The 21323-nt window shown below is 41.5% G+C and overlaps 2 protein-coding genes across 4 annotated transcripts in view; one reads left to right on the top strand and one right to left on the bottom strand.

Annotated features, from left to right (window-relative positions):
• Nucleotides 1-1172, bottom strand: part of tgs1 (trimethylguanosine synthase 1) — a 39330-nt gene extending 38158 nt beyond the window's left edge. The window contains exon 1 of the mRNA XM_007890997.2: nucleotides 990-1172. Coding sequence (XP_007889188.2) covers nucleotides 990-1084 — 95 coding nt within the window. The 5' untranslated portion in view covers nucleotides 1085-1172. The remainder of the gene's footprint in view (nucleotides 1-989) is intronic.
• A 132-nt stretch (nucleotides 1173-1304) lies between these two features.
• Nucleotides 1305-20578, top strand: tmem68 (transmembrane protein 68). Of its 3 annotated transcripts, none has more exons than XM_007890995.2 (8): nucleotides 1305-1402; nucleotides 4877-4950; nucleotides 8596-9025; nucleotides 15569-15736; nucleotides 16327-16520; nucleotides 18063-18123; nucleotides 19619-19758; nucleotides 20296-20578. In XM_007890995.2, exons 3-8 carry the CDS (start codon nucleotides 8704-8706, stop codon nucleotides 20398-20400), a joined length of 990 nt encoding a protein of 329 aa, XP_007889186.1. In that variant the 5' UTR covers nucleotides 1305-1402; nucleotides 4877-4950; nucleotides 8596-8703; the 3' UTR covers nucleotides 20401-20578. The 3 variants fall into 3 exon arrangements, with proteins under 3 accessions (XP_007889186.1, XP_007889187.1, NP_001279343.1); XM_007890996.2 differs by lacking the exon at nucleotides 1305-1402 and adding an exon at nucleotides 4557-4639; NM_001292414.1 differs by lacking the exons at nucleotides 1305-1402; nucleotides 4877-4950 and adding an exon at nucleotides 7918-7955 and having other exon boundaries at nucleotides 20296-20571.
• The last annotated feature ends 745 nt before the right edge of the window (nucleotides 20579-21323 follow it).

The raw sequence follows: 21323 nt of genomic DNA, 5'->3' as shown, positions 1-21323 counted from the left end.
GGTTGTCACACTCTATTGTACACAAAATACAGTTACTATACTTTACAGTATAGCCTGCAATACACTTTGTGGCATCCTCCTGATGTGTGCTGACAAATGCAAGGACTATTATTACTTTCATTAATAAAAAACACTAATAATCCTTGCATTTGATACAGTGCTTTATCACATCTTCGAGATGTCTCAAAGCGCTTCACAGAACACACTGTAACGAGAATTGACTTGTGTATTTTTGTGGGCGAAACTGGTCCACATTGTCATTGAACTGGCAGGCAGGCCTGAGAACAGAATATCAGAATCACATCTTCAGTACTCCAGCAGATGAAAGGCCAGCCAGTCTGGGTGGCTCACTGGCAGGTACTGAACGGGCAAACCGTGGAGTCCTGTAGCTCAATGGTTAGAGCACTCGCTTTGCAAGCGAGACACCTGGGTTCAATTCCAGGCAGGTCAGGGCGAAACCTTGGACAAGTTTCCTTACTCCACACAGAGCCTAATAATAATCCCTCCAAAACCAAAAACAATAAATTGGTCATTTTCAATCTACGACTGTTTGTGGGACATTGCTGTGCGCAATTGGCTGCCGCGTTCGCCCACAAATATACAGTCAATTCACTTTACAGTGTCTTCAGTGAAGCGCTTTGGGACGTCCTCCCGACGTGAAAAGCGCTATATCAAATGCGAGGATTGTTATATCAAATGCGAGGACCATTTATTATTATTATTTAAACCAGTCACCGGGAGGCTGGGATTCTTCCCCAATCAACTCCAGTTAACCCTGCGAAGCAAAACTGTAACAGGGAGGTCCGAGCTGGACAAGCAGCGAGAAGGTTGTGGTCAAAGGGAAGCCACAAGGCTTCAGGTGGTTAAGCTCCAGTTGCATCAAATCACACATCCCAGGAGCAGGGCAGTCTGCTGGACCTCCCCCTCCTCCTCCCCTGATAGACGTCTAACACTGTGACACGAGCAAGAAGACAAAACGAGAGACTTACTCTACAAAAGCTCTGGTGCACAGACACTGTATCTTATCTGCTTCGCCGAGTCCTTTCACGAAGAGGAAGATCTCGGCCACGCTCTGCCACAACATGTTACGCGCGCGGCCTCTCTCTCCGATGACTGACTGTGCGACGGTCCAGGCGCCTGTTCGCTGGGGTGGGGTGAGAGGGCGCACGCGCTTTGCGTGTCATCTTCCGGCCGGTGAGGTCGCAACGGAGTGTCCCTATCGCGCTGACGCGCCTGCGCGGCGCCCTCGCTGGCCGGAAGCGGGCGGCTGAGCGTGTGAACCAGGCGCTGGCGGCGCGGCGGCCAGTGAGAGGCGGCGGGGAGGGAGGGCGGGCGCCGCGAGCCGGGGGTATGAGGCCACGGAGCTGTCGACAGATAACTAACGGGGAGCGCACGCGGATAGGTAGGAGCAGTTTACCCCTCACACCCCCCCCTCCCCTCCCCCCCGAGAGACCCAGACTAAAGGCCGCAAAACAAGGAGTACGGGCGGCGGTGGCGGCGGCTCTGGTCAGCGGCTGAAGCCGAGTGGCTGAGCCCGAGGGGCGGCTGTTGGTGCTGGAGGGAGGGGCCCTGACTTGTGCGCCTCAGCCGCCGCCGCCTGTTGCTGTTTGTCTCCAGCAAAGGTCAAAGCGCCGCCGCCGCCGCCTGGAGTCGCCAGTCCCCTCTCTCTCTGTGTGTGTGTGTGTGTGTGTGTGTGGCTGTTGTGTGGGTTGAGAGCGGAGAGGTCATGCCAGGCCGGGCAGGGCAGGGCCGGGCAGGGCAGGGCAGGGCCGGGCAGGGCTTCAGGTCCCCCTCTCCACTCTCTCGGGGTGTCTCTCGGGTACACACAGGTCGTGTTTCGAGTCTTCCCGGCGTTTGGTTTTAAAGAGTTTGCAGTGGGAGTTTGAGGACCGCTCCACTAAATGTGGCCAAACCCATCAATGTGGTCAGGTGGTTTTTATTTTATTTTAACATTATACGTATACATATATATATATATAATATATGAAAAAGTACATGTGCATCTTCTATTTTCTTTCACTTCATGGCTGTTCGTGTTTGTTTGTAGTTCTCCCGACACAAACTGTTGGATTGGCCCCAAACCTTGGCTCTTGCCAACCTGCCTGTTGCACTCTGCAATTAGAGAGTCAGGATGCGTCCCTCTGGGGAGAGAGTGCATTGCATTTCAAAACACGGAAATTTCCACGTGTAGGCGGCATCGGTCTGGTTTGGGTCCTCTTACCCGAATAGCTTTCATAATAAATTTAGCTCCATGATAATTATTATTGTCATCACTTGCTGTTAAATTTGTTATTAAGGGCGTTGCAATTTGAAGGCAGCGAAGAAGGGGGTAAAGCAGAGGGGTTCAGGCGGGGAGTTCGAGAGTTTTGGACATAGTGATTGAAAGCACGACACACGTTGATAATGTAAACAAATTATATGTAAACAGACTGAAAGGAAGGGCACCAATGGAGGAGCAGAGCAGACAAAGAATGTCCCTAAGACTGTTGCCTTCTGTGCAATGGAGGCTGGAAGAAGAATGGGATGTGAGCAGGTTGGAGGATAGAGAAGTGCTTGGGCATGACGTGATTTCTAAGTGATTGTGCGGATCTTGAAATCTGCTCCATTCTGCAGCAGGGAGCCAGTGGAGCCTGGTAAGGACTGGAGTAATGGGGGTGGGGATTTGGGGACAGCGGAGTTTTAGATCTGTTGGATTTTGTGAGCAGTGGAGCTGGATAGACTGACGAGGCGTGCATTGAAGATGGTGAGGCTTGGAGTGCTGAAAGAGTGTCCGAACAACAAAGTTACATTTGTTTAGTGCCTTTCATGTCAGGAGGACGTTCCAAGGCGCTGGACAGAGTTTCAGACCTGAGCTGGGGGTCGGGATCGGGGAGGGTGGAGGGCGGGGGGGGGAATCAGGGAGATCGGAAGCACTGTCGAAGAGGAGGGTCTTGAGATGGGTCTTGAAGGTGGCAAGGGAGGGGGCAAGGTGGCGGGATTGTGGGATGGAGTTCCAGAAGGTGGGGGCAGAATGGGGTGAGCGAGGCGGGGGACGTGAAGCAGGACAGAGCCTACTGAGCGGAGGGAGCGAGCAGGAAGGTAGGGAGTTAGGAGGTTAGCAAGACCATGAGGCCTTTGAAGGTGAGGACCAGGATCTTGAACTGTATCCTCTGTGTGATGGGAAGCCAGTGGAGTTGGGTGAGGATGGGGGTGATAGGGTCGCGGAGCTTAGTGTGGGAGAGGACACGGGCTGCAGAGTTATGGATGATCAGCAGCCAACGGAGGGAGGAGTTGGGGAGGCCGACAAGCAATGAGTTTGCATAGTCGAGCGTCGATGCAATGAAAGCTTGTGTGAGGGTTTCGGTGGACTGCGGTGTAAGACAGTGGCGGAGCCGGGCGATGTTACGGAAGTGGCGGAAGGCAGAGAGGTCATGGAATGGATGTGGGGTAGAAAAGATAATTGAGGGTCAAACAAGATGCCAAGATTCTGGACTGGCTTAGCAAGGTGGAGCGTGCAACCATGGATGTTGATGTGCTGTCAGTGCCTGAAGTGAGGAGGTGCTGACGGGAGCCAATGACCTCAGTCTTGTTGACGTTCAACTGTAGAAAGTTAGCTCTCATCCAGGACTTGATGTCCAACAGACATTCTGTCAGGACAGCAGTGGTCCTGGAGTCAAGGGTGGAGACAGAGAGGTAAAGTTGGTATCATCCGCATACATGTGGAAGTTGACCCCACGTCTGTGAATGATGTCACCAAGAGGGAGCATATAGATATTGAAGAGGAGGGGACCAAGGACAGAGCCCTGAGGAATGCCGCATGAGATGGTGTAGGGGCTAGAGGAGAAGTCGTTTGTGGAGATGAAATGGAAACTGTACGAGAGGTACGATTTCAATCAGTCAAGGACAAAGCCGTGAAGGTTGAAGTGAGAGGAGAGGCGGTGGATGAGGATAGAGTGGTCAACGGTGTCGAAGGCAGCAGAGATATTGAGGATGAGGAGGCAGAGGGAGCCCTGGTCACAGATGGACAGAATGTCATTTGTCACTGACCAGGGCTGCTTCTGTGCTGTGGGCAGTTGGAAGAATTCGAGAAGGGAGTGGCGGGAGAGGAAGGAGCGAAGTTGAGAAGCAACAACTGGATCCAGGACCTTGGAGAGGAAAGGGAGGTTGGAGACGGGGCAGTAGTTTGGGAGTAGAGATAGAGATAGGCCCAGGGAGGTTTTTTAAGGATAGGAGTGATGATGGTGGTTTTTAATGGGGTTGGGGAACAGTACCAGAAGACAGGGAGAGGTTTATATGTCAGTGAGTAGAGGGGCAAGGAGGTGCAGCTGGGAGGTAAGGGGGGGTTAGCGATGGGGTTTGAGGGAGCAGGTAGTCAGTTTCATACAGGTTATGCTGATGGTGAGAGAGGAGAGGGAGACAGGTTCAAAGGTGTGGAGGAGGGAGGGATGGGTAGGTGCCGGGGTGGGAGGGGGAGATGGGGAGGAGGTAGCAGATGCAGAGACAGCTGAGCAGATTCCCTTGACTTTAGATTCGAATTTAGCATTTGAGGTGAGGATGGGAAAGGCGTGTGAGTGCCTGAAAGCATGGTGATGGGTTTCCGCATGTGTCAGACACTTGGATGACACCAAAAAATTAGCATTTCCAAGTAGGTCATTTGCAGGTAATAACGACAGAATATCATATACCATTTCTATTCATTTAATGTTAAAGTTTGGCAGTGGTTAAAATGGATAAAACTCCCAGGAGATGTCTTACAGGTTTTCTAAAAAAAAAATTCTGCTGCAGGTTTAAAAGGTGACAATCAAATAAGTCTGAATTTCTGCTTGGCTACAACAATACACAATTGGCATCAGTAACTCCATTCTCTAAAAATACTTATTTTTAAACATTTATGTAGCCCGTTTGCGCCACCTCGATCACTTGTGGATACGCTGCACCGAGGAGGAATGATCTTAAAGTGTGGAACAAAAGGTAAATGATCATTTCTAACTAGTAATATATTTGTTATTTTTGTGAAATTACAAAATGTAAAGAATGAATTGAAGGTATTTGTATCTCTACACAATAAGATCACATATTCTGGTGTGTAGACTCGTGCTTAAGCTTCCTACCTGGTTGAAACTGAGTTGTTGAGGATGAACTGGATTTGCATTTAGTGATTTACAAACCAAGCAATGATAAAGGTCTGTTGATGGATGGCAATTCCTTAAATTCCTCTGCCAGAATTTACAAGAATGGATTTGTAAAGCAGTTTTACACTGTGCTGTTCGTGGTGGATTACCACATAACATTCTAGCTGAGTAATAGTCTTGGAAGTGTGTGACCAGCTTTTTAAAAAGTAATTCTATGCATTGAAAAACAATGTAGAAAACAGTAACATCATTTACAACTTGCATTCTTATAGTGCCATTCACGTGGGGTAGTGTCTCGAAACATAAAGGAATAAAATTGATTATTGCAGTGGTGCCCTTTAGTAAGCAAATTATTTTGGTCCTCGAAATATACAGACACTACACTTTACAGTATATTCTGTGAAGCTCTTTGAGATGTCTCGAAGATGTGATAAGACGCTATATCAAATGTAAGGATTATTATTATGCCTTGGCAACTGTCCAGCTTGTATGTCTGATGATAGGTGGAGTAAAGAATGTAAAATAATCACCATAGATCTAGATTTTTTTTGTAAAAAAAATCTTATGTCTGGAAATTGAAGTTCAAAGCTGTCAATACAAGGAGAAATACATCCTTTACAAAGATGAGGAGAAATAGATTGTATCCCCCATTCAAACCTACAGAGATGTTTGCTTTTAGCCATGATCTACGAGAATGGCGGAACAGGCTCGAGGGGCTTAATGGCCTACTCCTGTTCCAATGCATAGGGTTGATGCATCAAAATGGATCTAAATTACTGCAGTTGAGTGATGTTGAATATGTTGAATTTTGCTGTTTGTGGTGTGGTTTGTAATTCTAAAGAAGAAAATGTAATCAGAATCTGATTTTTGATTAATATGTGTGTCTAAATCTGCACTTTAGATTCCACTGGACCACTATTTCCTCCACCTCCTCTCATCTCAACCATCATGGTTCTGTCCTTGAATGGTTCAGATCCTAGCTCTCCCACCGTCTCGTGCGGCGTTCCTCAGGACTCTGTCCTTCGTCCCCTCTTCTTCAATATCTATATGTTCCCTCTTGGCAACCTTATGCACAGACATGGGGTCAACTTCCATATGTATGCGGATGACACCTAACTCTTATCTCTCTGCCTCCACCCTCGACTTCAGGACCTCTGCTGTCCTGACAGAATATTTGTCAGAGGATACAGTTCAAGATCCTGGTCCTCATCTTCAAAGCCCTCCATGGTCTTGCTCCCCCCTACCTCTCTGACCTCCTAAGCCCCTCCATCCTGTTCACTCCCTCCGCTCAGCGGGCTCTGACCTGCTTCATGCCCCCTGCCTTGCTTGCACCACTATCGGTGGGCGGGTCTTCCACTACTCTGCACCCACTCTCTGGAACTCCATCCCGCAGTCCCTCCGTCTCCCCCCCTCCCTCGCCACCTTCGGGCCAGGCTCTAGTGCCGAATGGCCTGCTCCTAATTCCTAAGTAGGACCCACGTCAAGATCTTCCTCTTTGACTGTGCTTTCAATCTCCCTGCGCCCCCCCGCCTTCCCCCCTCCCCAACCCCGACCCTCAGCTCAGGTCCGTAACTTTGTTCAGCACCTTGGGACGTTCTCCTGACGTGAAAGGCGCTATACAAATATAATTCTGTTGTTGTTGTTGGATGACAACTAACCTTCTACAGTTGAATGTCAACAAGACTGAGGCTCTCCAGATTGGCTCACAGCAGCACCACCTCACCTCAGGCACTGGCAGCATCACCATCCATGGTTGCACACTCCACCTCACTAAGCCAGTCCGGAACCTTGGTGTCTTGTTTGACTCTCAACTGTCCTTTCTACCCCACATCCGTGCCATGAGCCGCTCTGCCTTCCCCCACCTCCGCAACATCCTTTGGCTCCACCATTGTCTCACCCCTCAGGCCGCTGAAACTGTTATTCATGCGTTCATCACATCTAGGCTTGACTATGCCAACTCCCTCCTCATTGACCTTCCCAATGCTTCCCTCCACAAGCTGCAGATCATCCAGAACTCTGCAGCTCGTGCCCTCTCCCACACCAGGCTCTGTGACCCCATCACCCCTACCCTCGCCCGGCTCCACTTGCTCCTCATTCCCCAGAGGATAGAGTTCAAAATCATTGTCCTCACCTTCAAGGCCATCCACGGCCTTGCTCCTTCCTACCTCTGCGATCTGATGACCCCATATCAACCTGCCTGTTCCCTCCGCTCAGCAGGCTGTAGTCTGCTCCATGTCCCCTGTTCAGCCCGCCCCACCAGTGGCGTTTGGGCTTATAGTCTTTCTGCCCTCATCCTTTGGAACTACATTTCCTTCACCCTTTTCCCTCCTTTGCTTCCTTCAAGGCACATCTCAAAACTCTCCTTCGACTGCTCCTTCGGCCACCCTCCTACCATGCCCTGCCCTCCCCGCCAGCTCGGGTCCAAATCCCTAACTGTTCAGAGCTTTGGGACATCCTCCTAACGTGAAAGACACTGTACAAATGTAATTTTGTATGGAATGAAAACTGAATTATATTATGTAATTTTGCAGTTTTAGATTATAGTATTGTTTGTACAGTTTTGTTTTCTACATTTTAGAAAAAGTACAGTAAATATGGTCTTTTTTGGAGCCAGTGTCTTAAAGTACAGTGAATCCATTGATAAGCTACTGAGTTTCCCACAGAGTTTATCAGTAGATTGTAACTGGCATATCAAATCTGCTGCTGAAAACTGTTGCATTACTTTGCAATGCAGTTTTAAGTTTGACTCTAGGCCAGTAGTATAGTCTGCAACATGTGGATAAAACTAACATAGAAGTAGCAGAGGAAAATTGACAATCATCCAGAAGTCATGAATGCTTTAAGGTTCCAAGTATTTCTTCCTTAATTTTACTGTCTTTTCTTCCCCTACTGCATGTAAATAATATTACTGTAGAAAGTGGGCATTGCTTTAAACCTGTTTCTAGCTTGTGTTATATCACTCTCTGGAACTCCATCCCAGAGTCCCTCTGATTTACCTCCTTCCTCACTTCTTTCAAGATCCATCTCTTTGATCGAAGCTTCAGTTATTTCCCTTACCCGCCTCTCTTGGCTCCTACGCTCAGATCGGGTGCCAAGCCAGCACTCTCAAGTTGCTTAGGATGTCCTCCTGACGTGAAAGGCATTATATAAATGTAAAATTGTATGAATGCACCATATGGCAATACAGTACAAAATATTAAAATGTTTAGTGGTTATCAATATAAAATTATAATGGAAATCTAAATTATAATTTGCGTGAAGTTGTTAGTTGTCATACAGTAAGGGAAGCATGGTACAGTTTATACTACGAAGAAGAGAAAATAAATGAAAGTTCATTGGAGTATTGATAATTGACTTCCAAACCTCTGGCTCAGATAAACCCAGTTTGAAGTTGTTTTAAACTTGACTACAAATCTTTCTCTAAGGTGAATACTGGAGGGAGTTCTGTTGAGATGATCAAAATTCTTTATTTTTTTTCCTGCAGTTTCATAACGACTCCATTGTGGTCTTGAGAGAGAATACGCTCATGCCTGCTGCAATGATCCGCAAACTCTTTGCACTGTGTTTTGGTGTTTGATGATGATTGTTCAATATGGCTGACGAATCCTATGAGGAAGGACAAAACTGTGGCACTTTTCTGTCTTGTATGATTGACGTGTTGGAAAAATGGACAGGCCTGGAAATCCTGGAAGGCTCCTTAAATTACCTGGACTACCTCCTGTGGGTCTTCACTCCATTCATCGTTGTCTTTATTCTACCCTTGTTTATTGTTTTGTTTCTCTACCTATCCATTCTTTTCCTACATGTATACAAAAGAAAGAAGGAACTGAAAGAAGCTTATTCAATTAATTTTTGGGACGGTGCTAGGAAGACCTTGGCAACTCTGTGGGATGGACATGCAACAATATGGCATGGTAAAAACATTTTAATTTTTAAAGTAGATGGTGTGTTGCGTTCCACATGTTCTAACATATTTGAAAAAAGAGTTTTAAATAAAATGTATATTTTCACTTGTCAGAAAATAATAGTTGTGCAGGTAGATGCATGTAGTTTAGAAGACCATTGGGCTCGGAAGGAAAATTTTATATTTTAAACCAAAGAAGATTTCACGTTTAAAATATCTAGTATTGAAGTTGGGGTAAAGATAATTGTACACAAGAAATTTCTATTCTATCTTGAAATGTTCATATACAAAGACACTGAAACGGTAAGCAATACTGAAATGTAGGAAATGTATTCCTTCTTTGCTCTTCGTCATTGTTTTTTCTTGTTGATAGATAATACTCTTTGAAAATGCATGCATTTAAAATTGTTATATTGCCTTATACAGAATAATATTGCTTCTTAAAAGCAATTAATCCTGTGTAACAAGTTCAAATATGCAAAGGAGCTATATTTAAAATGTACTCAGATCATATCTACTAAAGATTTATCTTTTTGCTGCATATATTGTTTAATATTCAATTTATCAAGCTTGATATATTGATATATGATATATCTGGCATAGTTGTAAGTCATACGTTATTATGTATATGGTATGGTGATTGCAGGTTCTCGGAATAGTAGCACCTGTTTGATTACTTTGGAGTACAGGAAGCTTGAATTTTGAAAATCTGATCAATTGGCTGCCGTGTTTTGCCCACAACATATACAGTCAATTCATTTTACAGTATATTCTGTGAAGCACTTTTGAGACTCGAAGATGGGATAAGGTGCTATTTCAAAAGCAAGGATTATTATCCTCAATGAGGGCTGAATAGAGTGATCACACATGAATCTGAAAGAAATAGGCTTGATGGACTGAATGACCTCTTGTGTTTTAGCGCTTATATAGTGGTGAGAGAAACATCAGTTATAGCCTGAGCCAATAGAAAACTGCGGAAATATTGCCAAAAGTTGCAGGGAGATTTGCAAATGTTATGGAAAATTGTGGGGGGTTGATTGGTGCTATTGAAGAACATTTTACTGCCAGCCTACATTTTTTCACTTTATTGATAAAACCTAAACATGAGAAAATAACACATATTAGATTGTGGCAAAAAAAAGATTAATTGCTTCTTTTAACAAAAAAATGGATGGCCTTTTTTTTGAGGGGGATGACATCAGCAAAGCTACAGGAGCTCTCAGGAACCTGGGACCACACACAGACAGACACAGAGAGAGATTCACAAACAGAGAGAGAGATACACACTCGCAAACACATAGAGAGAGCACACACAGAGGAGAATGAGACACAAACAGAGAAAGAGAAACACATTCACATATAGACACTCACAAACAGAGAGACACACACAGGGGAGAGAGACACACAGATGCATGAACACAGAGAGAAAGACACACACTCACATACACTCACAAACAGCAAGAGACACGCAGACACACAGGAGAATGAGGCACACACAAACAGAGAGAAAGGGAGACATACTCACATATAGACATTCACAAACAGCGAGAGACACAGACACACTGACACAGACAAACACAGAGAGAAAGAGGGACACACTCACATATAGACACTCAGAAGTAGAGACGCATGGGAGAGAGACACACAGACACACACAAGCACAGAAAGAGAGACATACTCACAGAGACACTCACAAACATAGAGACACACACACTCACATAGACACTCACAAACAGAAAGACACACGCAGACACACAGGAGAATGATACACACACAAACACTAAGAGAAAGAGAGACATACACATAGAGACTCACAAACGTACAGAGAGGCAGACACACAGAAGAGAGAGACACACAGACAAACAAATAGAGAGAAAGATATACTCATAGAGAGACTCACAAACCATAAAGACACAGACACTAACAAACACGTAGAGAGAGACACAGACTCTTAAATACATAGAGAGAGACTCAGACACTCAAACACAAAGAGACACACAGACACTCACAAACACATAGAGAGAGACAGACACTCAAACAGAGAGAGAGACAGACACTGACAAAGAAACAGACACTTACAAACACATCGGGGGAGAGAGAGACACATAGACGCTCACAAACAGAGAGAGACACACACATAGAGAGAAACACACATACAGATGCTCACAAACTCATATAGAGAGACACACAGAGACGCACATACAGACACTCTTAAATGCATAGAGACACACATACAGACACTCAAACACATAGCGACAAAGACGCATACAAATAGACACAAACACATACAGACATTCACAAACATATAAAGAGACACATAAACACATAGAGAGAGACGCATAGACATACAGACACTCAGAGAGAGAGATACACACAGACAATCACAATGGCGGGGCCTCCAGATGAAGCCCATTTTCCGCTAGCGCTGCACAGCACGTGAGCATCCGGAGCTACCCCGCCCCCAACTCTATCTGTGTGGGCAGAGGCCCAGGGCCCAAACTACACTATAGTGGGTTTGTAGTGGGGGGGGAAGTTTGTAGCGGATTCCGCCAAGAAAGTGTGGCCTCACTTTTCTATTGGTCCAGGATTTAGTCTTGGAAATAGCAGCTGCTGTTATATAGATCACTGACTCAAATACTGTGTGGATGTGGAGCCCGCACAGAGAAACATGGGGACAGGTGGGAAAGTAGAAAAACAGCAAAATAGGAAGCGATTCAGATGTTTTTGTGTTTTAAGAAGACATGCAAAAAATTGCATCAAAAACTAAATGGAGTAGGTAATAGAAAGCCAAGGCTGTATTTTAGTACGTTTTCATGTTAAATGAAGCAAAGGTTAAAATAAAATTAAAACTTCCTTTAGGAGTAAAATCAGGAAGCACTTTTTGCACACACAAGGTAATTCGAGTAAATCTGGAAATCTCTCCCCAAACGCTGTGGATCAATTCAAATTTTCAAGATTGAAGTGGATAGATTTCTCTTAGGTAAGGGTATCAGGAATATGGTGCAAAGGTGGGTAAATGAAGTTGAAGTGCAGATCAGCCATAAATTATCGAACGGCGGAACAGACTCGAGGGGCTGAATGGCCTATTCCCGTTTCTAAAAACAATGTTCTGGATAAAGCTTTAATATCCATGTTTTTCTATTTATGGGAAACGTACTTAGGGTTAGGGTTAGGTGAATTTGAAATGTTTAATCTCGTCTCAAGGAAAATGGAATCTTAACGGTCCTTCTGAATGGGAAAGCAAACTTGCTGTGTTTTCTCTCTTAACCTTGGTTGGGAGAGTTTTTTTTAAAGTGCTGGAGGATAAATTTTGAAATGATTGTAAAGACAGTATCATTGTTTTGTTTGAAGTCAAGACATGTAGAAATGAAAATTCTCAAAATGTCACAATGTATTTTACGTAGATTCAAGGTCATATAGTCCCTGCAGTGTGCAGATACTGATTTGTGAGCAGAAGAGGTCTGGCTGAAGGTGGAAGAAGGTGCCCGTTGTACTATTGAGTTCTATTTTTACAGAGAACACAGGAATGGTGTTTCAAAAGTTTCTCTAAAAGTTGAATTTGGTCCAAATTTATTGAACCAATGCATAGTGTGGTGGAACAGGTAAACCCACATTCAAACATTTGTTATTTCTGTGTTTGGGCTGCATGATTAACAGAGCTTGGCCTCCATTCTCTTTTGAAACTCTTGGGCCACTCATCCTGTAGAGATGTGATTGTTTCTTCAATAATGTTAAAAAGTAAAAAAAAATTATGTTATGCACCAAAACCAGGCGTTTGGGGGTCTGAGTGAAAGCTATTCCTAATTTATATTAAATTTGTTCCCAAGTTATCAAACTTTTTTATAAACACTGCAGAAGTGCATATACAGTCAAACTTGTTAAAGAAATCACCTTTATTCAACAACTGTCTTTATTCGTCAACCACCCCTATTCAGAAACCACCTGCTGTCAACAACAGTCCCTAGAACAGTATCGACCAATTTTCCATAATAAACCATCTCTAATTGGCAACCACCTGTCTTAAAGCAACCAGTGGTTACCCTTTTTTTAGCCATATTGGTGTTCAGACACCCTTTTCAGCAGCATTTTTATTTTAAGTGAATTTAAGGGTACTTATTGGTAAGTACCAATTTCTGTGGGTCCGCGTGTAAACTCCCACTAGACTCCTAGCGCATTTGCCGACTTACTGGTGGTTTTACTTCCTTTGCCATTGAGCACAAGAGTAATTGATGTAAAAATATTAAATCTTCAACTCAATTGAGTTTTTGCTTGTTTTATGAAAGGCTATCACAAGAACTCAATGTACTTCTAAAGACTTTCTTAAAACCCAAATCTATTTTTGATAAAGTAAAAGCACACTCAGAACAGCATTCTCCCATCCCATTCTGCTAGTTGCTGGAAATGAGGCTGTAAATGGTGGATTTTCTAGTAGAATCAAACATATTAAAAACCTAATGTAGCCAAGAACTGCACAATATGGGTCGGAATTAACACTAGCAGGATTGAGATTATGTTGGCCAATTTTGTGTTAATATCCTGATTTAATAATTATAAATTATTTGAACTAACCTCCAGGGTTCAGTGTTAGCATCAGTATTCTTGTGAAGTTAGGTTAAGAGAGGTTATTTCGGAGCCAGCAACTGTTTCTCATTTTCTTCATAAGCAATGATCTGTTTCACAGTAAGACAAACAAATCTCATGTCACCTGTCCACAGGCCTCTGTGATTTTTCACGTTCCTGCAAAGCTTCACTTTAAAATTAAGTAAACCACTACAAATCTGTGTTCTGATTTGGCAAACATATCCTGCATTGCTGAATGGTACTAAGAGATCAACAAAATGTTTGCACTGATTTAATTGAAACTTGCAAATTGTTTTCAAGTGTCAGAAGGTTTTAAACCATTCTCCAATTGCTTACAAAGGAAAAGAATAACCTCATGGGGGTGTTTTTTTTATTGTGAACAGAATTCCTTTTTTTGTTCCCCCCGACCCCCACCTTGAGGATGATCTGAACAGAATACATAATAAATTAAGAGCAGGCGTTTATTACATAACATCTGTAACTTTTTTTTGTATGGGGGTGGATTCTGCATTGATAATAATTCGTTTTTTTTAAATTTGTCAAGTTTAGTCGATCATTTACTACAGAATCCGTAACCAGTTTAGAAAGTTGCTTTATCTCTGGTTTCGCAAAGACTAGTCCATAGTAAAATATAAACTTGATTTTCATATTAACTAAATTGAAAAATCAGACACATTTCAATTATAGCAGCACCATCAGAATGTTTAGTTATCACCTTGAACTGCATGAGGGTTGCAGATTAGTTGGCATGTTTTCATAAATGCTCCGCTAATAATCTTGGTGAAACCCTTAACAGCAGCATCTTCAGCTGTTGTCTCTGTTTTAGCAAACAGTCTTGCTTTCTTCATTCATGAGGGATACATGTGATAAATTTGAAAATACTGTTAGCATTAACAGCTTTTTTCATACGTTTAGTAAATTCCAGATTTTCACCTCCAATATTCTGTAGAATAAATATCAAATACGAAATGCAAGGATTATTATAGATAGAAATGGCAAAAGGAAATAGACCAACAAAGAATTGTTAGATAATGGCCCAGTGGTAATTAATTATGCGGCGCTCATTGTTCTCTTACAGAAGTCATTCAGAACTGCTGCAAAAATTAAAATTTATTTTAAGACTTGTATGCATATTAATCATTATTTTTGTATTACAAAGGGATTACAGGACCAAATTAACATCTTTGAAGGGAGTAGCATACGTGATTTCATTTTAAAGTGAGAATGTACTCTAGTCCCACTTGCTCCTTGTAATTGCTCCAACTTAACTGTCATATCTCTGGATCAGCTGAAAGGTTGACCAAAGTCATGAAAAAAAATGCACCTGTAACAGTGCAGTCAGTGCCTTTATGGGAAGCTAGATCTGACTGTAGGCCACCTCTTAAAATTGTGCCCTTGTGAGATTAGCAGCAATCCTTCTCTACTTGTCAATTGATTATTTAACTTGTTATTTATTTATAGAAAACTAGTAGAATTTAAGTAATGGTTAACTCTGCAGCAAAGCTCCACTGGTCTTTAAGTTAATTTTGCTTTACTTCTGCTAACATTTAGAGGATTATAGCAACGTGATTTAAATTTATAAAAGTGTATAATAGTTATGCAAGTAGGCGGTGCAAATTATATGCTGTTTTATTTGATATCTTAATAAATACTTTGACAATACTGAGACATCAATGTGAGATCCAAGTTTAACTTGGATTGACTGAAGTAATTATTAATATGACAGCTACCTTTGCAATGCTGCATATTTTGTCCATACCAAAACCTCTTTCAAGAACTCTGTTTATTTTCAGCAAATACTTAATAATCCTTGCATATGGTATGGTCTTTAACATCGGAGGATGTCACAAAGTGCTTCACAGGATTTGCTGTGAAATGGAGTTTCAATATGTTTCCTGATGTTTTTGTATACAATTGATAATAATCCTACACCTTCTGAAAGGAGTTGCAAACTTTATGCTTCTTTCCTTAGGTTATGAAGTTCATGGATTGGAAAAGATTCCTGATGAAGGTCCTGTCCTGATTGTTTATTATCATGGTGCCATTCCTGTAGACTATTACTATTTTTTAGCTAAAGTAATAATCCAGAAAGGACGACCCTGTCACTCCGTAGCTGACCATTTTCTATTTAAGTTACCAGGTATGTAGTTTTAATTTTTTCTCCTCACTGTTATTTGCAGGATAGATTTGCCTTATTATCTGCCAACAATGTTAGGTAAAATATATAAAAAATCAGATAAATTTGGAATTGCATTAATAGTAATAATCATGTTGAGGGCTTTTGAAAATGCTTCACAGGATATTGTTTTTGTGTGGGCTAATGTGGCAGCCAATTTGTACACAGTAATATCCCCCAAACAGCCATGAAGTGAATGACAATTCTATTTGGGGGATTTTTGACCAGGACACTGGGATAAACGCTGTTCTCTTTTCGGATAGTTGGAACCATTACCTCTCCAAAGCCTGTTTAAACAGATTTTCTTTTCCAAACAATATGGAAGGAAACCAATGTTGTGACACTTAAGGCTAAGTTAAGACGCTTAGAGTTCATTGTTTCACTGTATAGCAGCAGGCATTATCCTCCTTGTATTGTACATAAGTTTTAGTTCAGGCTATAGTGTTGCAGAATTCAATCACGATTATAAAACTAGTAAAGGTGAGCATTACAGAACAGTTTTTTTTTAAAAAAATTTAAAAATGTGTAATTTCATCACATCTTGTCTCGTTCAGGCTTTAAGTTATTGTTGGAGGTTTTTAGCGTTATGCATGGTCCACAAGAGGAGTGTGTTAAAGCATTGAAAAATGGTCACTTGTTGGCCATCTCACCTGGAGGTGTACGTGAAGCACTCTTTAGTGATGAGACTTATGGCATCTTTTGGAGTAATCGGAAAGGATTTGCTCAAGTGGCAATTGATGCCCAAGTGGTAAGTGAAGTTAAGCAGCACTTTTTGTAGTAAATGTATTATTGAATACTTTTTAAGCTTAAGTTTATTGTAGAGTTATCTTGAAATCAGCAAATGTATTGGCTGTCAGAAAAAGAGTGCTTGCAGCACGGAACTTTGTGTATCATGCCAACTCGATGCCAATATTTCTTGATACAAAGTTCTGTGGTACTTGAGATTCCCTGCAGAAAATGCAGATTATGTTGCAAGGCACTTTAAGTTAACCCCAACTTGCAACTGCTTGCCTACAAAATACTAGTCACTGCATTACAGGAAGCAGTGTGTGAAGTGCTTTGAGATGTCTTCCCAATGTGAAAGGTGCTGTATCAAATTCTAGGCTCGTTATTACATTTGTTAGTGTCGCATGCCCCTCCTTTCCATTCTAAGAGTGAGCATGTGATTGACTGGATTCTTCTGTCAAGAGTGATTTGGTGCATTGGCCAGTAGAGAAAAGTCCTTTTTTTTTTGTGTAGTACAAGATGGATCTAATCTTTCCTCTTCCTCCTCCTCCACAACCTCCCCCCTCCACATCCATGGCTGTATATCCCATTAAGTGATTGGATAAAATGTTAATAAGGGAACATATTCCTACATACATGTAGTGGTCCAGTCCTCCCACAAGTGATAGTGAACATATGTAAGGCGTAGCCATTTTGAACAGCAAAAATGTCCAAAACTGATAACACTGTTCATATTTGGTTAGAAAAGTGAATGATGAATCCTGACAAATTTCACATTCGTGTGAAAGCTTTCGGTCTTCACAAAGATTTATTAAGTGCTCTGAGATGCTACCCTGCGTGGAGGGCACTGTATAAGTGCAAGTTGTTGTTATTTTATTGCCAGCAGGGATGAGGGGAACAATAAGGTTGCACTGAGAGTGATGTCTTGAAACCTAGTGTGAATTCTGAGTATATTTTCACCAATGTAACACGTGCTTTTATATTGCATTACAGACCATGTATGTCATCGTATGAATCAGGTCCATTCCATCATGTGACCTTACTAAACTGATAATTTACACATGCAGTTAGATTGGTACCTAAATACTGTGCACAATTTGTGCTCAATAAGTGGGACATTGCAATTAGTTCTTTTTAAATGCTTTGCAGATGAATAAAAATGTATTTATGAGTCTGAATAGCTGAGTGCATCTATTTCTCTTGAGGCAACCATTTTGTTGAACAAATTGAAGCCCTACCTCTTTAAAGCATGTGGTCTTTTATGGCAACATAATCTAAGTAGTAAAACTGAAACGCAAATAAAATTAGTATATTACTGCTGTCAAGCTCCTAATGTGTTCTGACTAGACTATAGGACACGATAGTTAGTGGTTGGAGATGCAGCCTGATCTCCTTCTGATCAGCTATAAACTGTTGACTTGCCTCTGTTAAGATACAGAATTGGGTGAATCACCTTTTCAAGCACTTGTCTGTTAATTGATTGACATACTTGTTCTCGAAAGTTTTTAAATGTAAGTTGCAAAGTTTATAATGTGTATTTAAATGGGTTTCTATCATCTTTTAGCCCATTATTCCTATGTTTACACGGAATATTCGAGAAGGATTTAGGATTTTTGGAGGTTTTGGTAAGTATTTCATTTTTGTTAACTAAAGTGTATTGTATGATCAAAACGCAAGATACTACAGATGCTGGAAATCTGAAAGAAAAAAACTGAAGTTGCTGAGAACACTCAGCAGGTCAGGCAGCATTGGTGGAGAAAGGATAGTGAGTCAATAATAATAATAATAATAATAATCCTTGCATTTGATATAGCGCTTTTCACGTCGGGAGGACGTCCCAAAGCGCTTCACAGAACACACTGTAAAGTGAATTGACTGTATATTTGTGAGCGAACGCGGCAGCCAATTGCGCACAGCAATGTCCCACAAACAGTCGTAGATTGAAAATGACCAATTTATTATTGTTTTTTGTTTTGGAGGGATTATTATTAGGCTCTGTGTGGAGTAAGGAAACTTGCCCAAGGTTTCGCCCTCTGCCTGGAATTGAACTCAGGTCTCTCACTTGCAAAGCGAGTGCTCTAACCACTGAGCTACAGGACTCCACAATGTTTCGGGTTCTGACGAAGGGTCGTGGATCCGAAACGTTGACTCAGTTTTCTTTCTCCATCGATGCTGCCTGACCTGCTGAGTGTTCCCAGTGGCTTCTGTTTTTGTATTGTATGATATTGAGAATAATAGTTGATTTCCATTTTAACCATTAGCTATGCCCTTCAAGGTACTGTTAGTTACTGAAATTCACATTAAAGTGCCTAGTGTGAGTATCTCAAAGACACAATCTAATGATCCACTACTCGTTTATTTGCCTTTTAATTTCTCCATTGGTGATTTCTAGCAGTGTATCACATCATTTCACTGATATATCTGAAGCCCCTGTCACAATCCATGTTAAGACACAAATATATCACAGGGCGTTATTTTAAAGGATTGATCTTCTTTAATTTGGTCATTGACCTTAAAGTCCCAAGACTGTTTCATTGTCACTACTAGGAATCTACCAATTATAAATTGAGTATAAACTCAGATGCATTGCTGCCCAAGGAAGACATAAACATTAACCATGGGAGGAAGGGAAATATCACTCTATTAAAGATAAATATTTTTTTTCAGTTTTTTTAAATGACGACCGACAATGTTAAAATTGATTTTTCAATACCATTTGCTTCATAAAACATTCTTGGCCAGACTGCTTTGATATAAACTAGTTGCAGTTTATAACATGGCTTTCTGATTTTTGAAAACTACCAACAACACATAGAATAAAACAGCCATAAATGTCATTGATATCATGGTTAATGCAACAGGTTGCAGCTTTGAATAGACATTTGAGTCCATTGAAAGCATAAATGGGAGAGATTTTTTACTGGGATAAATGGAGAAATACTTAGATCACACTTGCTAATCAGTCTAGTTTAGGCAGTTTTTCAATAAGATATTGTCAAGTGCTTTTTCAGTGCGCATCAAACTAACTTCACTTATCAAATTGTTGCTTAAGTTGGCTGAGCATAATGTTTTATCGTAACCAGCACCATAGCTCTTTCACTTGTCTAATTTAATCAACAGGAATATTTAAGTGGTTATATGAAAAATTTAAGTGGCCATTTGTTCCTATTTATGGAGGTTTTCCTGTAAAATTTTGCACCTATTTGGGAGATCCTATTCCTTATGAACCCAACATAACTGCTGCTGAACTGGCTGAAAAGGTAATTTATTTTTCTGTTTACAAAGAAAGTCATACAGTTGCATCTCATTAAATTAAACTTACTACAAATGTATTTCCTGTATCTCTCTGGACTTGAAGCAACCCTTTGACAAGCACTGCCAATTTCTACTAGGGTCCTGGCTTGTTCCTATAATGTTTCACAAGGCGTAATTAATCTGTGCATGGATCGAACTGAGTAATTGAAAATTAGCAGAGCTGAAAGTTCCAGGAACAGGCAACCTGCCCAATTTGGAAATGGATACATGGGCCCACAAAACAGTTTCTGCAATTTACATTTTATTCTGCAAAGTGCTTTGGGACGTCCTCCCAACATGAAAGGTGCCATACAAATGTAACTATTATTATGGGGGCATAGAGTACAGAAAAATATTGTTGGCAGGGACAGAAGAGACTAATTCTAGGGCAATATACAAACTACATTTGCCAAGGCAATAAGTAAAACACTTGTTGTCATGATTTTCAAATAATTTGTAATGCTCATGTGTAATTTTATCCTTTTGTCCTTTCACTTTCCTAGGCAAAGCAAGCTGTGCAGGGCTTAATAGACCAACATCAAATAATACCAGGAAATATATTCCGAGCCCTTTCAGAACGCGTCTACTGGAATCAAAATGATGAATGACTCTTTACAGTTGACAGCATATTGTAGTGAACATTTTTTTACTTATTTTTTCATTCTCAAATATCTACATTGATAGACTAATGTGAAGAGATCAGAAATTGCACATAATTGTTTCCAAGAGTACAAGTACTGAATAATGTCTCCTGTTGTATATTAAAATTATTTTGTTGGAAAAGTCTTCTGGACCAATATTAATCTTGTTACTTGATATTTCCTAACCTGTTTAAACGTGAAAGATGGCGCATCACGTTGGGTCACCGTTGGGTCACCGCAGTACGGGTACCAGAGAGTGGAGACACCCAGGTTTGATCACGTTTCTGATGTTAGACATTCTGTAGAGATGCTCGACAGAAGCCTGGCATCTCCCCACAAGGCAGGGGTAGCGAGGGAAGGCGCAGCGAAAATTGGAAAGCCATCGATGGTATGTTGCCTACCAGCACTTGAAGAACAGCATTGGCAGAAGCCCAAGATCAGATTCTTTTTAGCATGACTTGGCTAACCCTGTCATTGTTTTGGGGAGGGAAAGGTGGGAGGAAATAGGTTTCATACCTCCAAAAGTGAAACTGGACAAAATGAATGCACTAAAATACAACATATAAAACAAATTAAATAGTTCTGAAAGGTTTTGAAAAATAACTAACCCCATTTTGATACCTGGACATACTCCATTATTAAGTTGTAACCCAAAGCAGCATTCCACAGTATTTTATGTATTTTTAGTTGCTTGCTGTTCATTTGCATAATTTGCCTTTAAGGGCAACTTATTAATTCTATAAAAAAGTTGGCAAAACAAATAATCCTGTCCCAATAAGTTTGCTAAACACCAAGTAGCTAGTGAAGTTCTAACTTGTCCAATATTTTTGGGTTTACACACATATGTTTAAACAGGAATGCTTTATTCTAGTCCTTCTCAAGGAAATTAT

Source organism: Callorhinchus milii, unplaced genomic scaffold (assembly GCF_018977255.1).
Source record: "Callorhinchus milii isolate IMCB2004 unplaced genomic scaffold, IMCB_Cmil_1.0 Scaffold2, whole genome shotgun sequence".
Lineage (NCBI taxonomy): Eukaryota > Metazoa > Chordata > Chondrichthyes > Chimaeriformes > Callorhinchidae > Callorhinchus > Callorhinchus milii.
Note: the sequence above shows the minus strand (reverse complement) of the source record. Positions and strands in the feature narration are given on the sequence as shown.